At 42.7% G+C, this 15,617-nt stretch overlaps 1 protein-coding gene across 1 annotated transcript in view; it reads right to left on the bottom strand.

The window, feature by feature from the left end:
- suclg2 (succinate-CoA ligase GDP-forming subunit beta) overlaps positions 1–15,617 on the bottom strand; it is a 119,100-nt gene that overhangs the window by 61,136 nt on the left and 42,347 nt on the right. Inside the window, exons 3-6 of the mRNA XM_034083331.2 lie at positions 4,143–4,242; positions 3,073–3,163; positions 1,254–1,406; positions 22–111 (exon numbers count right to left, since the gene is read on the bottom strand). Coding sequence (XP_033939222.1) covers positions 22–111; positions 1,254–1,406; positions 3,073–3,163; positions 4,143–4,242 — 434 coding nt within the window. The remainder of the gene's footprint in view (positions 1–21; positions 112–1,253; positions 1,407–3,072; positions 3,164–4,142; positions 4,243–15,617) is intronic.

The following is a 15,617-nucleotide window of genomic DNA, read 5'->3' as shown; positions in this document are numbered from 1 at the left end:
AGCCTTCTGAGCACCCATTACCTGTCTCTGCAGAGGTCCTTTGAATTCCAAATTAGCTGCCATGCGAAGAGCCTGGTCGTCTCGCACGCCTTCAAAGATATCAATGACTTCCTATAAGAATGGCAGTGAAAGTGAGAGAAGAAAAAGGGAGGGAAACAAATGAAGAAAGGGAGTGAGGGAGGTTTGGCTATAATTTGACACAAAGCGGATGTTCATATTAAACTGCCGACATCATAATTAGGCAGCTACTGTAGTGGCAAGCTGTCAGACGCAGAGAAAAAGGTGACTCGGGGCTGAAGCGATGGATTTACGATCATCAGACTCCCGTATCTTTGACTTTCAGAAAAACAGAAGTTGGCTTATTTGGTTCTCCTGAGGTATAAAAACGGATGAGGGATTTAAAGGGGACAGAATCAAAGTGTGACTGTCGTCGCTCGTATAAAACAATGCCGTATAAAGCAGTTCTGGACCATATAGATTTTAATGAGATGTGGAAAGCGTGATATGTGTTATATAGCAACTCAACAGCCGCGTCGCACACATACAATACCTGCAGTGGAAAATAATGAATGACATCAATCTCAGCATGATCTTTACAATCTACTCAAACATCTGCAAAGCCTAGCAAGGAGGATATAGAGAAACACGGAGGCAAACGCCAGCTGTAATGCTTAAATTGTACATCTGTTAACAATGAAAAGGACCTGTTGCCAAGTACCCAAGTGACTCGAGTAAATGGTATCTAATCCATAGCAACAAAGCTGTGTATCTGTCATGTTAAGCCAGAGTGTTTTGTTGTATGGGCATCATGTTCAGCTGCTGCAGGACGATACATGTATACACTGAGCAGTTTCCATAAGCGTGTCAATCTTACATTGGCACGCTTTCAAGCCAAATACTTGTATTGATTAAAGGAAAGTAAGAGGCACACTAGCAAGAGGTTTGCATCTTTCTTATGAGTTCATATGTGCCTGACAAGATCAATTTATTTCAACATCTCAAAAAATAAATGTTTGGGGGCGATACCAGTGTCTTTAATAAAAGAGACATATTGTGGAAGGGGGCGATACCAGTGTCTTTAATAAAAGAGACATATTGTGGAAGGGGGCGATACCAGTGCCTTTAATAAAAGAGACATATTGTGGAAGGGGGCGATACCAGATACCTACTTAATTTTTAGCGCCGATACATTTTCTTCTGTTAGTTTTCCCATTAGATCTTGTAGTGATGGGCGTGAGCTACAAATAATTTACCTTAAAGATGAGTTCTGGGGTCTTGTCGGCTACCTCCTCGATATCCATACCTCCCTGGGGGCTGCCTACCATGACAGGGCCGTTACAGGCGCGGTCCATCAGGATGGCGAAGTACGTCTCCCTGGTAATGTCCAGAGCCTCAGCAACCATCACCTGGACAGGCACAGCAGGAGGAAGCGTGGCTGATGAGGAATGTTGCTACTGTACAAACTTGACTTCATGTTATTTTTTGATATTCAAATGTGTTTTTAGGGAGACTTGGCAACATCTGTGCAAAGACTACAGATCAAAAATACCTGATGACTGATATAAATGTCTATTAATGTCCACGGTCCCTGTGGAATAAACTAATACAAAATAAAAAAAGGTAACAATATTGGTGTTTCTTAGCATTTGGGTGAAATGTACATTCTTAAATGTTCACTATATCCAATACTACATCGAACACAGCGGCTAAGGCAAAAAGCAGATTGGCAGAATCAATGCTCTAAAGAAAATCTCATATGCTGTGAATGAGAGAAAGGGCGGCAAATAGAGAGGAGAGAGAGCAGCTGAGAGTTGGCAGATAAGCAGAAAAAGGCAGGAGGCTCATTTGGAAGGAAAAAAGCGAAAGGAGTTGTGTGGTGGTTAATGGGCTGCAGGTTTTCGGGTGAAGTGTTTGTTTGAACATGCCCAGCCCTTATGTTCTGCTTCCACCCAATCGCCCAGCAAATGAGGATGGATAGCCTTCTCTACACTGCATGTTCGCAGACAGCGCCCCTATCTCCTTGAGCAAATGTTGTCTTCTCCAGTCACTCAAACACTCTCTTCCCTCGTCCGCCTGCTTGTAGCCTGATTTTCCCCTCACACTAAAAAGTATTCTATTCCCACCATTTTGTACCTTTCTTCTAACCCCGTTTTAGCCTCCTTCAGTCTTCTTCAAAATCCATCTCTTACAACCTCTGCTTCATCTTCCCTTATCTCCTCATCCCTCTATCAGCGCCATGACAGCAAATCCATGTAGATGCTGAGCTGCTGTCCTCCCTCCCCGTGGTGCTCTCGGGGTACGGGTTGAAGGGTTGACGCGGCGAGCTCCACTGGCAGGTTGACGGCTAAGCTCTGGCAGACCAGGTTGCGACTGTTACCGTACTCGACCCTTCAGGTCACTCAACTGCTGCTCTGGCCAGGTGTGATTTCAGAGCCAAAAGAGGATTTTCTCGGTAGGACGATTTAGATGGCCCTGTGGAGGTCATCGCCTCCTCTCCCTCACTTCCAATTGACCTTTTTTTGTTGTTGTTGACAAATGGAGTTATTTCTAAGCTTTGTGAAGTCCACAGGTGCTTTCTATAAAATTGTGAGTGACACTTATTTGATTCCACCTCAAGTCTGCAGCAGGAGTGGGAGCAGCATGGGGGGAAGCGGGGGGGAATCAGACGTGGGGAGAGACAACAAAACAAACAAAAGACTGAGAAGGCTTCATCACCTGGAAATGTCTGCTTTGAGGAGGTACTGCATGCGGCATGCGAGCGGAGACAATCATATTCCAGCTTGTTAGTGGCACATAGAAACAGTTGTTTACCAAACACTTTAAATTCACAGTGGCCCGGTTCAATTTATGAAATGAGGCATAACACCGGCCAGCGCAAACCCACAGTAAACAACAGCGTCTGGCAACTATTACAAAAACGGGGGATAAAAACATAGAGCCAGACTGCCTTCACAGTCATTAATTTTAGAGAACTGCATTACTGGACTCAAAAGGCCTTGAAATGAGGTCAGGAGAAAAAACACACAAAGCAAGAGCAGAGTCTATCCTTCATTCCTTCAGTCCGAGGCTCACCGTTTTCACTTTCACTCCATCTTTGGGCGTCTGCTTGGTAGTCAGGTTAAAGCCCAGCATCTGATTGGCCAGCTCACCAACCACAGCAGGGCTGAAAGGGAACAGGGTTTAAGTCAAAGAGCCCTAATTTTCATTTTCAAGATGAAATATGAGAGAAGCAGGTGAACTGACACACAAATAAGTATTTATTTATCTCCGAGGAGTTTATTTGAAGAGCCTCAGCACTTCATGTAACGTATTCCGACAAAGCACCGTTTTTGGATACACTTTGCCACATCTACACATCACTACGAATGAACCTCCGTTTCTACTCTCTGTTTTAAAGCCTGCCCGCGTGCCAGAGCAGCTTCTTCAAGCCTGCTCTGGTTTTGTTCGCGAATGAAAAAGAAGCCGGGGTTGTACTCGTCCTTTGATAGATGAGAGGAAGGTGAACTGCGCACTCCTATCACTGTCTGGGGACGATAAACATCAGCATATCTCACTTTGAAAAAGATCCGGCCATTCTGAACCCAAAAGTAGCGTGAAGAGGATACATATCTGGGACGATTGTTATAAATCACTTTGTTTTGCCTTTGAGGCGGGGAGTAGCTGGCAGGTACTTTTACTAACAAGATTGCACTGTTTTAGAAGTGCATGGGACTTTGGATAGGAGGAAACTGCAGTGCCTGAGTAAAGAAAAACTATTCCACCTTTTGAAAAATGCACATGATACACACCAATACATAAACTCATCACACTTTGTACTTTAACTCCAAGCTGAAACTAAATAAACTTCGCAGCTGCACAGAACCAAATCAACACTCCGTATGAGGTGCAAAACGCTTCAGTCGACCTTAAAATCCCCTTCTCAACATTTAATTGAGGGTAGGCCCTCGGAAACGCGGCTACGGAAGAAAGAAAAACTGTTTACTTGGAGCACAAGTAATCCCGACTGTGTCTTTGTGTCTGGGGAGCGTCTTCAGAGAGCGCTTTGAGCCTCCTCACTCGAAAAGACGCCGTCGCGGGAGAAATAATATGAATGCCTCTTCCTTCAGGAACTCACAGTGTGATGTAGATAGGGACATACTTACTCCTTTGTTAAGTGCACTCCACCTTTAAGACCACTGTCGAACACACCCTTGCCTCTGCCACCGGCCAGGATCTGAGCTTTCAAAACGATCTCCTTGGCATCTGAAAGACAGGGAGAGAGAGAGAGAGACAGAGCACTTAAGAAATAGGCTCAGCCACTTGAATGCCCCCTTGAGCCTGCATCTTATCTATCCATCTGATTGAGGGAGGTAGGGGAAGAGGAAAAGAGAGGGGTGAGTGTGGTAGGTGAAACAATAAGGGATTATGTCGGTAGGGAGGGAGAGAAAGATTACACTCCAGAGATCAGCACCAATCCACAAGGAAAATAACCCGAGCAGAGGAATTACGGTAGTCATCGAAATAGACATTATATGCAGGCAACTTTGTGAGAATGGAATAAGGCAAGAATAAAGTAGAGTATCTCAATATCTAGTACATTTTCTGAAAATGCGCTGTAATATACAATAGATAAACATGTTTTTTTAGACCATAAAGTCACGCTGTTTTGTCTTTTAAAGTCATTGCTAAAATGCTAAAATTGAGAATGCTAACAAGCTTATGCTAAGCAGGTATAATGTTTACCAAGTCCAACGTTTATTTTTATTTATTTTACAGTGTGTAGCATTTGCACATTAGCATTACTACTATTCGCACTAGTTCTATTTTGGTTTCATTTGACCATATGACATTCTCCCAATCCTCTTCTGGATCATCTAAATGCTCTCTAGCAAACTTCAGAGGGGCCTGGACATGTACTGGCTTAAGCAGGGGGACAGGTCTGGCACTGCAGGATTTGAGTCCCTGGCGGCGTAGTGTGTTACTGATGGTAGCCTTTGTTCCTTTGGTCCCAGCTCTCTGCAGGTCATTGACTAGGTCCCCCCGTGTGGTTCTGGGATTCTGCTCACCGTTCTTGTGATCATTTTGACCCCACGGGGTGAGATCTTGCGTGGAGCCCCAGATCGAGGGAGATTATCAGTGGTCTTGTATGTCTTTCATTTTCTAATAATTGCTCACAGTTGATTTCTTCACACCAAGCTGCTTACCTATTGCAGATTCAGTCTTCCCAGCCTGGTGCAGGTCTACCATTTTGTTTCTGTGTCCTTTGACAGCTCTTTGGTCTTGGCCATCGTGGAGTTTGGAGTGTGACTGTTTGAGGTTGTGGACAGGTGTCTTTTATACTGATAACGAGTTCAAACAGGTGCCATTAATACAGTTAACGAGTGGAGGACAGAGGAGGCTCTTAAAGAAGAAGTTACAGGTCTGTGAGAGCCAGAAATCTTGTTTGTTTGTAGGTGACCAAATACTTATTTTACAGAGGAATTTACCAATTAATTCATTAAAAATCCTACAATGTGATTTCCTGGATTCTTTCCCCCCATTCTGTCTCTCATAGTTGAAGTGTATACCTAGGATGAAAATTACAGGCCTCTCATCTTTTTAAGTGGGAGAACTTGCACAATTGGTGGCTGACTAAATACTTTTTTGCCCCACTGTATTTATCATATTTATATATGTTTAGTAGCTTGTGGATGTGCGCTCCAAAATATTTGTTGATCTTGTTTAATCAGGGTATACAGTATGAAGTCACATTTCATACCTTTTCAGGCCCTTTCCGTACATTTTAAGACCTCATCGCCACTACGAGTTTTAACCGGTCACATTGGCGACACACTTTACTATATACAGTATTGATTGTCCTTCCTCCTCATCTTCCAACCATTTGGACGCAGACTTGCATTTCCCCATAACGATGTTTAACAACCGGCGTAAACGGAGCTTCGCGCGCTATCAAGCAGTGAGCGTGCGATGTCCCGTTCAGATGACGTCAAATCCAACGGGATGCCATCAATAAACTACACAGAATCACACTCCACACCTACGCAATGATTACATTCAGGCAGACTGTAGAATACAACCTCTTTGGACCATTTATATACTTATTGAAAACAAGCTACAACATGTAATACCTTGGAAAATGCCGTTTAATAGCCTTAATTTTCGCTAAATTGATTTATTTATCAACTTTTAATACTTTGTAAGACCCCGCGGACACCCTGCTATTGGTATTTATTATTTTTGATATTATTTATTTAAATGTAAATATAAATGTATCATTTATTTTTGTTTTTCAGTTCAATTATACGTTCAGGGTAATCAACAGTTAAAAAGATAGTGTTCAAATTATTATTTGTATTTGTTTTAAAGTTCAATAAATGGATATTTTCAAAGTCAATGAATAATCATATTTAATAATCGTGATTATGATTTTTGCCATAATCAAGCAGCCCTACTATTATGCATAATCCACTTGTTCACGTCTTTTATACATAACCACGTGTCTCCTCTGTGGAAAGAGATTCTGAACATTCCAGAAAAAAAGATTCTCTCTCTTTTTGTCCTGATCCATTTATATAAAAACCTGTCTGAAAATGAGCTGATCAGATTTTGGCCACTTAATGATGTCATAATGTTTTGGCTTGTGTAACCATTAGCCAATCAGCAACCAAGGTAACCCCCCCCCCCCCCACACCTTATCACCTGAATCTCCTCCTAGAGAGCCATTGTGTTCTTTTTAACCAAATGTCTCTCAGAGGGGCGTGGGGAGGGGCTCCTTATTTTCATCTAAAGTCACAGACAGAGAATCAGCACTTTGGAAACAGGGCTGAAACAGAGGGGATTATTGGTAATGCTACAATGATCTGTGTTTGGAGCCAAACACTTCAGAGACATGTTTTGTATATATCTGAGACCTGTAAAACATTGATGAAAAACAGTATAATAGGGGACCTTTAAAAAAAATGTCTTTACTTAGGCCCCGGCCACACGAGGACGAAAACGGCTAAACGCATAGGATTAACGCAGTAGGGAAAAAAAAGAAAAGAAAAGGCAGACAGGTTAAGGGGGTGGGGGGGGGAAGTAGTGGAAAAATAAACCTATTAAACTAACTATACAGTGGGGAAAGCCTTGGTAAAAAGGTGCGTTTTGAGGGCTTTTTTGAAAATGTCCAGGGTTGGGGCGCTGCGGATTTCGGGGGGGAGAGAATTCCAGAGGTCCATATCGAGAGAAAGATAAATAATCTGAATTCAGGGTGCAGTTTACTTTGACGCGGGGGTGAGCAGCAGAGGTGGGGAGAGGCGGGGCTATTGCCTCATCATTATTGCTGTAGATGTTGCACAAACAACTGTAGCATGGTCAATAGCGTCCGGAGCACGATAGCAACTCTGTGATCCGCCATTGTTGTTGTTGTTGGTGGCGAAACACTTCAGCAATGGCGCGGGGTAAGCGGAGGTGAGCAGAAGAGGTGGGGAGAGGCGGGGCTATTGCGCAATCACTATCAGTGATCTGAAAATGTTCGGATAGGGCGTACACACGGAGCCGTTGGACCCCCCAGAGAGTTGCGTATGCCTTTCTATCCACCTTGGGACCCGTTATCGTTTCCTCAGTCGTTTAGTGCCGTATTCGGTCGTCCTCGTGTGGCTGAACGGTCTATATGACACTAAACAGTAACGCAAACGACCGAATTCGTCCTCGTGTGGCCGCAGCCTTAATATCACGGTAATCCATGTCTGTCTGTAGAGACATCTTTGTCTAGAACAAAACTGTGGATGGACTCAGACTGACATTGCCATCTGTAGAACTTGTAAGCTTTCATGGTTGAGAATACCATCCACATACAATATACACTTCAACTGTTATTTTCCTTTCCAGGTTCAATCCCAGTGCTAGAGAAATAAGCAAAGGCACAACTGTTAGGCAACTTTCACATGACCTTGCTCCAATTATAACCACCCTGCATCCCCTTTGCTGTCACAGCCACCTTGCGAGAAACCCCATATCAGGAGGAGCTGTCTCTTCAGAATCCTGCCCAGAATCTCCCTCTATTCAAATAGAGAGAGGACACTTGATGAAAGATGCTCTCTGGCTAGGTTATTATTATCTAGGTGGGGGAGTTCAGCCATTGACAGGTGGCTGCCATCAGGGTGGGAAATGGGTGTCAGGGAGAGTGGAAGGGGATGATCCGCTGTGCATTGGCTAGAAAGACACCTTGACCTTGAGCACTGCAGAAAAGCTCTTCTTTCCCCCGTCTGTGAGCAGGGTTAAGAATGTCTGGACGGGAGCTGGTGAGAGGAGAGAGACAGACAACTCTGGCCCTGTTCACGGCTTGGTAGTAAGTCAAAAAGGAGCCAGAGACAATAGCCTCCGACAGGGTGGCAGGGATTAAACTAACACTGCATTAGGGAGGCCCGTTCTCTGTGGAGAGCCGATAGGGGTGAAAGGGAAAGAGAGAGAATGAGGGAATAAAGGTGTGCACATGTGCAAAGGGCTCTGAGAGGAGTCATAAATGAATAATTATGTTAATAAAAAACTGCTACTGCGCAAAATTAAAAAGAATTCAAAGCAAGATGACATAGTGTGTCCTGTGGGCATGTGCGACGGAGAGGGACGGCACAGAGGAAATGGCTTTTGCTTTCAAAAAGAGAAAAAAAGAACAAGTGGAAGAACAACGACGCAGGCCAATAGGGAGATTGCATTGTTTGAGGTGTGGAAAAAGTGACACCTCGATTGGTCCTTTAAAAAACAAACAAAAAAGGGCTAGATATGGTTTTAAAGCCGATATATATGAAATATACTAAAAGACATGTTATGTGCCAGGAAGGTAATGGAGTGAGAACAAGGCAGGTGTTCATTCCTGCTGCACTAGTAATTGATAGCAAGCCTGCTTATTAAGCGGCACAAAACAAGATACTGTAGCAAAATCAGCAATTAGGAATGGCCACTGAAAGAGCAATGTGCTGATAAGAGGAAAAAGAAGAGACAGACAATGAACACCACAAGATATCCAGGTCTGAATGTGTTTACAGTGCATTTCAAAGGCTGTACGATGAAACAAAAAGCACATCATTCTAAAAGAAAAGAGATGTACGGTCGAGTGAGTCATTCCAAAATCTCTGATTAACATTAAAACAGCACTCTCTGTTGGATCACATGGAGAGGATAATGATGTCCTTAAAGGTCAGAGTGAACAAGGTGCATGGTAAAGAGCATGGCGGCCATTATCTGGTATGTGGCAGACATGAGATGGCCTCTAACACCCAGTCAAAGGTTGGTCCCTAATGAGTGCCAAGCAGAATGGGAAGTAGATAGAAAAGAGTAGTAGTATGTCAAATCAGACACAAGCCAAGCCTTTATACTCAACCCAGACAATGCGATGAGCACGTGTCTGAAGTTAATCAGTAAAGACACCAGCGAGCACAGTTTGAGAGTCAGAGCTTTAGGTGTTAATTCAGTGAAAAAAATGCTATATTAAATCTGTAAACTGGGGGGGTCTAATGAAATCTGATTATTAATACAGTACATTCCGTCCTTCCTTAAAGGTCACTACTGTGAGTGTATGGGCACCAAGCCTCCAGGAAGAGCTACAGGCGTAAAGCGAATTTCAGTAGTGGCCAAACGGTGAACCCACAACTTTGGCGTCAGTCACATGACGCCATTGGGCCCACAATGACTTGTTCCCACTGACTTTCATTGGGAAAGACATGAATGTAAATTAATCACATTTGAGGTAAAGCAACTTCCCAGTGCAGAGACTTAAATGACTTATTTAAATCATTAGGTCCTAAAAGTTGTAAAATGTGCTAAAAGCCAAATACAGATATATTGTCCTTCTCCATCCATTAGACTGAGCCAGACATACCTCTCGCTGAAAAGGAATTTGGTTATTATATTATTGGTTGGATAGAATCCCTTATCTTGGGGGAAGTGGACCACGGTTGCATAATCAGTGCTCCGCTTCCATTTGTATCATACACAGCGCACTGTGAAGATGCGGAGGAAGATTTTCATCTCCATTTATTTTCTATATCTTGGGGACACAGAGGAAGGAGATTAACATTGCACAACATCTCCAATCACATCGCTCGCGATCGGAGTAATGCGGTCATCATCCTCCGGCTCGACTCATTCCCAAGTAATGAGTGAAAATCAACTCCCAGTCTGCTTGCCAGTGACAGCAGCTGGCGAAGACAATGTTACTTCCCCAATCAGTGTCTCTTTCACCCTCTTTTATTTCCTGTGCACTTTTGAGAGGCCTATTCTTTCCCACCTCTCTTTCCATGTAGCCCTGAGTGGCCAGCGGCAGAGGTAGCTTTGGTCTGATATTTAATGAAGCCTTCGAGGGCTGTGCCATGAGGGGGATGCTGGCTGGTAAGGGACAGATGTAGGCTGTGAGCCAATCCGGGGAAAGTAAGATGTGGCTACCATCTGCATGGAGATAGAAGGGCCCTCCCCAGCGTGCACGTGCTGTAATGAAAGTAATGTGGCGGCTAAATGGAGACGACTAATCAAACTCTTGGGAAAGAAAAGAAAACCAACAAAAGCCAGGCAGCCACATCAAACAGAGCCTGTCGCATCCTATGGATAAATGCCATTAACTCTAAAATGGAGGGGAAACAATATCAAATATATCTCTACCTTCAGCATCTGTGCATCAGGACAGCACACCTGTGGTTGTGACAAAAGAAAGGGTTGCTGTCTGTAGACAATACAAGGGTCTGAGATTGTCAGTCGACAAGAACATTGAAACAATTAATGAAGATGTGAGTATTCTTATCCCAGTATTTCAAGCAGCTGAAGTACAATTCATAATTCAGTGGTATTCCAGCACTATAAGTAGAAAGAACAACAATCTGTGCTTCCGTTTGCTTCCATCTAGTGGCACATGGCGTGTCTTTAAATAACTTTAATTATGTTGTCAACGGCATATTGATAGCTGCAAGAAGCTATTGGAGCGGCTCTAGCTTCTGACTCACTTCGCCACAGGGCTTATTTCTTAGTCACACCCATGGCTCACTGATATTGGGAACAATGAACTCATGACTTTCTATACGAACAATTTCAATGCAATGCAGGATATTAATGACATAAAAACAAGGCAAATATCCAATTAGCTTTACTAATTGCAGAAATAGAAAACTAAATATGTGCTTACTGCGAGTGTAAGGGCCAACCCTTTCTCCTGTATGCAATTTGTTTTGTAAAGCACTTGGAATCGTCTCGTACAGAAAAGTGCTGTATAAATAAACTTGCCTTGCCTCGTATATTGTTAAGTGTTATAGCCAGGCCAGTGCTGACATTTAATGACACTCTGGCATCGGCAGTGTCCGTAAATGGAAGATTAATTTAATATTTAATGAGATGATTTCCTTTAACCACAATGGTAATACCGCCGTTATCTTCGACCAGTCCAGCTTTTCAGAAACTTTTAACATTTCCGATTCTGCCAGACTGTGAAAATGTCAGACAGAAATTGTCTCTCCATTCATGCACTGATGGCAGGTGAACCAAAAGGAAACCTTCACTTTTCATCTGTTTTGACATATAATGGCCATGGATCTTTCAAGCTAAATACCTTTCTCTGTTCAGTTGAGGTTGAAAAGTCAACAAACATTGATACATCCTAACCACGCTCGACAAAGCCATCTTGCTACCGGCATGTATGTAACATTTGGACTTGTATAACAAGGAAAAGTTAGATTTTACACAAAAAGACAATAGTTTGACCTCTTTGTTTGCCACCACGGAATATATCATTACCATCTCACTGCCTTGTCTGGGTAAGCCCACCGTGTCCGTCGCTGCCTCTAATGATGCCATCTCAGTGGAATAAAAATATAAGTGTCCCGGACCGACAGTGGCACCTCTGCGTGACACCTTCCTCCGTCACCGCTTGCATGACGGCCGAGTCCTCATTAGAGGACAAGTCCACCTGGCTCTCAGACAGAGACAGCACTTCTAATGACATCCTGAGATGGCCCCGATCTCCTCTCAGCAACAGAGAGGTGCAGTTCAAATCCCCGACTCAGTTGGTTGTACTGCCATGCAACCTGAGGGGTGACGGTAATGATAATGGTGTTGTGGAACGATGGGTGCTAAATGACCGTGGGATATCAGTCGGGGAGAATGATTTTGTTTGACAACAAAGCATCTTGGAACTCATTTGCTCGCATCATGAGACAGTTCACGAGAAAAGCTCAGGGTGTGCAGACTACGGAGAATCTCCATTAAAAAAAGTAAGTGAGTAACCAAGAGGCTGCTCACTTCTCATGACTGATGCCACAGTATTCGTCAGTTCAGCTTGAACAATAGCATATCAAACTATTCTAAAAGCTGCTGCTGCACTGGTGGGCAAGAGCACTACTTGCAATGCCATTTGCACCCACAAGTAATGCAGCTTGTCTAATGGATCAAGGTTTCTACCAAAGTGCATTTCACACCACTAGAATCCACATTTTAGGACCTAACTCTTACTAATACCAACATGACTAAAGAAAGCCTGCATGTATTCAAAGTGCCCTGACAACAAACAATAGCCTACTTGTTTACTTGTTCTGGCACATAAGTATGGTTATAATACGATAGAGTGGATGTGTGAGATATCATTCCACGTCTCACCCACAATATGAATAGGTTAGGACGTGTAATGAGGAGGTGGAAACACTAAGCTGCTTACAGGAATCAGCTCTTTGAGAGACAGCACGCTTTACCAAGCAAAGCCTATTTACAGCTGTTAAGACAATTTCAGAAGCATGGCTTTCTTCCTAGAGAACGAGAGACCTCAGAGAAAGCTAATATGTGGGATTGCAACAGGTCCTTGGAGAGGCCAGCAAAGTGTGTGTCTGTTTGAGTATCGTCTATGTACTAAGTGCAGTTACTCAAAAGATTGGGGTTTGAAATAAACTACCCAAGTATCTGAATGAAGCTGGTGAACTGTCTGTCAGGAGGACGCTGTGCCCCTATTAATAACCTTCTGCTTCCCAGCCCCTCCATCAGGGGGGAGTTATCTTGGCAGGGAATGGAGATGGGAAAACTGCAGACTAACATCTGTCCTTTTGTGTGACAGGTCAGACCTCTGAAGGGGAGAGCTCTTCTGTCCATCAGCGGAAACCCCGCAGGGAGTGAGGTGGAGAGGCTGAGCAACCTGCAGCTCATTTGAGTTCCTCTACCATGTGACGTACTGTAAGTGCCATGGCAAACGAGGACACTGAGGTACTGCCGTAGTACTACCTTTATTTTACCGGTAGGGTGAGGCAATTACAAGAGACAAAGACAGACAAAACAGCAACTAAGCACAAGAGAGGAACAACAGACTAAAGTAAAGGGAGCATGAAAGACAAAAGATGTGCGAGTGCATTCGGAGAGCGGAAAGCGGATAGGAGACGAGAGGGCTGAAAGGGAAGAGAAAGGTCAGAATGGGTGGGTAAAATGCAGAAGAAAGAGCAATGTTGTTTTGACTTGACATTACCAGTTAATAGCTATGTAAATGGTCCTCAACACATTTAGTAGAGGTTATTAACATAATACTTATTTCAAACTCGTAGACAGCAGCAGCATGGTTAATGGTTGCACTTTTGTAAAATGATTTTCTTTTATTATAGTGCGCACAGAACAGATAAGTGTATATAAGGGGTACACTTACCAAATACTCCAATCAAATGAACAAGTTCATTTAAACAATCCATTATTCTATGACTATGTTACTCTGGTCCTTTGCTAACTGCACATTCGCATTTGTACAAAGTGGTTGAGCACAAAGTGGCCAAATGTCACGACTCAGTGAGTAGAAGGTAAAGGCATTGACCAATCAAAACCAAACACCTGTTACACATCTTGCTAATAGATTAAGAGTATTCTTGTCAGTGAAGCCGACACCATTAGAGCACAGGGTAACATTAAGACTTCTAAATGGTCAAATGTTCTTCCTCATCCCACGAACAGCACATGTGGACCATGGTACATTACTTTGTATCTGGGTAATAATGGGTAAGGCCTCTCAATTACTCCTGGGAACCCATGATTCACTTAATGTACGATGCTATGAGCTACACATGCTGTACGTTACTGTTGAGGATTTATAGCAGCATCAACTGATGCACTGTATGACAAGTGTTCCTGACTTAAGATGTTCACTCTATCTCTAGAGAGCCTTCTAAGTTTGTGCGTTAATACTTTTTTATTATACAGTTGTACTTTTTCATCCTACTCTGACTGGCATTGTTGCAGGTTACCTCATTATAAGAAGAGATAGCTAACTCCTCTCGTCTTACATTACATTACATGTCATTTATTAGACGCTTTTATCCAAAGCGACTTACATACATTCAGTACTGTGGGCAATCCCCACAGGAGCAATTTGGGGTGATGTGGCAGGCATGAAAACGGGTCAGGGGTGAAAAAGGTGAGAAGGATATTATCCCTCTAGGGGGGTCCGGGGGCATGCTCCCCCGGAAGAACATTTTGAATATTCCATATTTTAAAGCATCAATCTGATGCATGTTGAGATGCATTTTTTTGCCAACCTGGGGAGAGCTGGAGAAACTTGACTTCAGCCATGAGTAAAAAATATTATGACCTCCTTACTAAGTATTATCAGGGATGCAAACTCATCAGGTATGGAAAAGGTGACAAGGACCCGAGCCCCCCGACCCCACGGAATATCGGCTTTAAAAAAATGAGGAATAACAGGATGTTAGCAGTCAAAACAACTAAAGCAGCAGTGTTAATAATAACAGAAATGGTAAAGAGTCACATCTAATAGAAATATATAAAAGCATTTATTTTAATTGTGTAGCAGTCAGTTTATAATTCTGGCAGCACTGTTGAGCATTTTGAAAATCTATTGTCATGCCTCTGTGCAAGGCTGAGTCTTTCTATCTTTATGGCATCTGGTGTAAAGTAACTACATTCATAAACTCAAGTACTATACGAGGGTACAATTTTGAGATACTTGTACTTTATTTAAGTATTTCAATGTTTTGCCACTTTGTTCTTCTTCTCCTCTACAGTTCATAGGTAAATGGTGTACTTCTACTCCACTACATGTATTTAATACCTTTAGTTACTTCACAGATCTGGATGAATGATGTGAAATCTAATCAAGTGTTGAATCAGACTTTAGTTCCACCTGGAGTAAATCCACAAGCTACCCTGCAGTATACAAAATCATTCAAACTAGCTGCACCTTTACCAGCTTTGAGAACACTTTCATGATCAATCAAAACATATCATATTATTCTGAAATGGACCAATCTGCTCAACGACTACTTTTACTGTCGCTACTTTCACTATGTTTTGATGAGAATACTTTTCTACTTTTACTTGAGGAACATTTGGAATGCAGTACTTTTACTAACAGAGTATTCCTACACTCTGGTACTTCTACTTTTACTCAAGTACAAGACCTGAGTACTTCTACTTTTACTCAAGTACAAGATCTGAGTATTTCTGCTTTTAATCAAGTACAAGATTTGAGTACTTCTACTTTTAATCAAGTACAAGATCTGAGTAGGCCTACTTCTACTTTTACTCAAGTACAAGATCTGAGTATTTCTGCTTTTAATCAAGTACAAGATCTGAGTACTTCTACAGTAGAAGTACTCAGATCTTGTACTTGATTAAAAGCAGAAATACTCAGATCTTGT

The sequence above is a fragment of the Pseudochaenichthys georgianus genome, chromosome 5 (genome assembly GCF_902827115.2).
Source record: "Pseudochaenichthys georgianus chromosome 5, fPseGeo1.2, whole genome shotgun sequence".
NCBI classification, from domain to species: domain Eukaryota; kingdom Metazoa; phylum Chordata; class Actinopteri; order Perciformes; family Channichthyidae; genus Pseudochaenichthys; species Pseudochaenichthys georgianus.
Note: the sequence above shows the minus strand (reverse complement) of the source record. Positions and strands in the feature narration are given on the sequence as shown.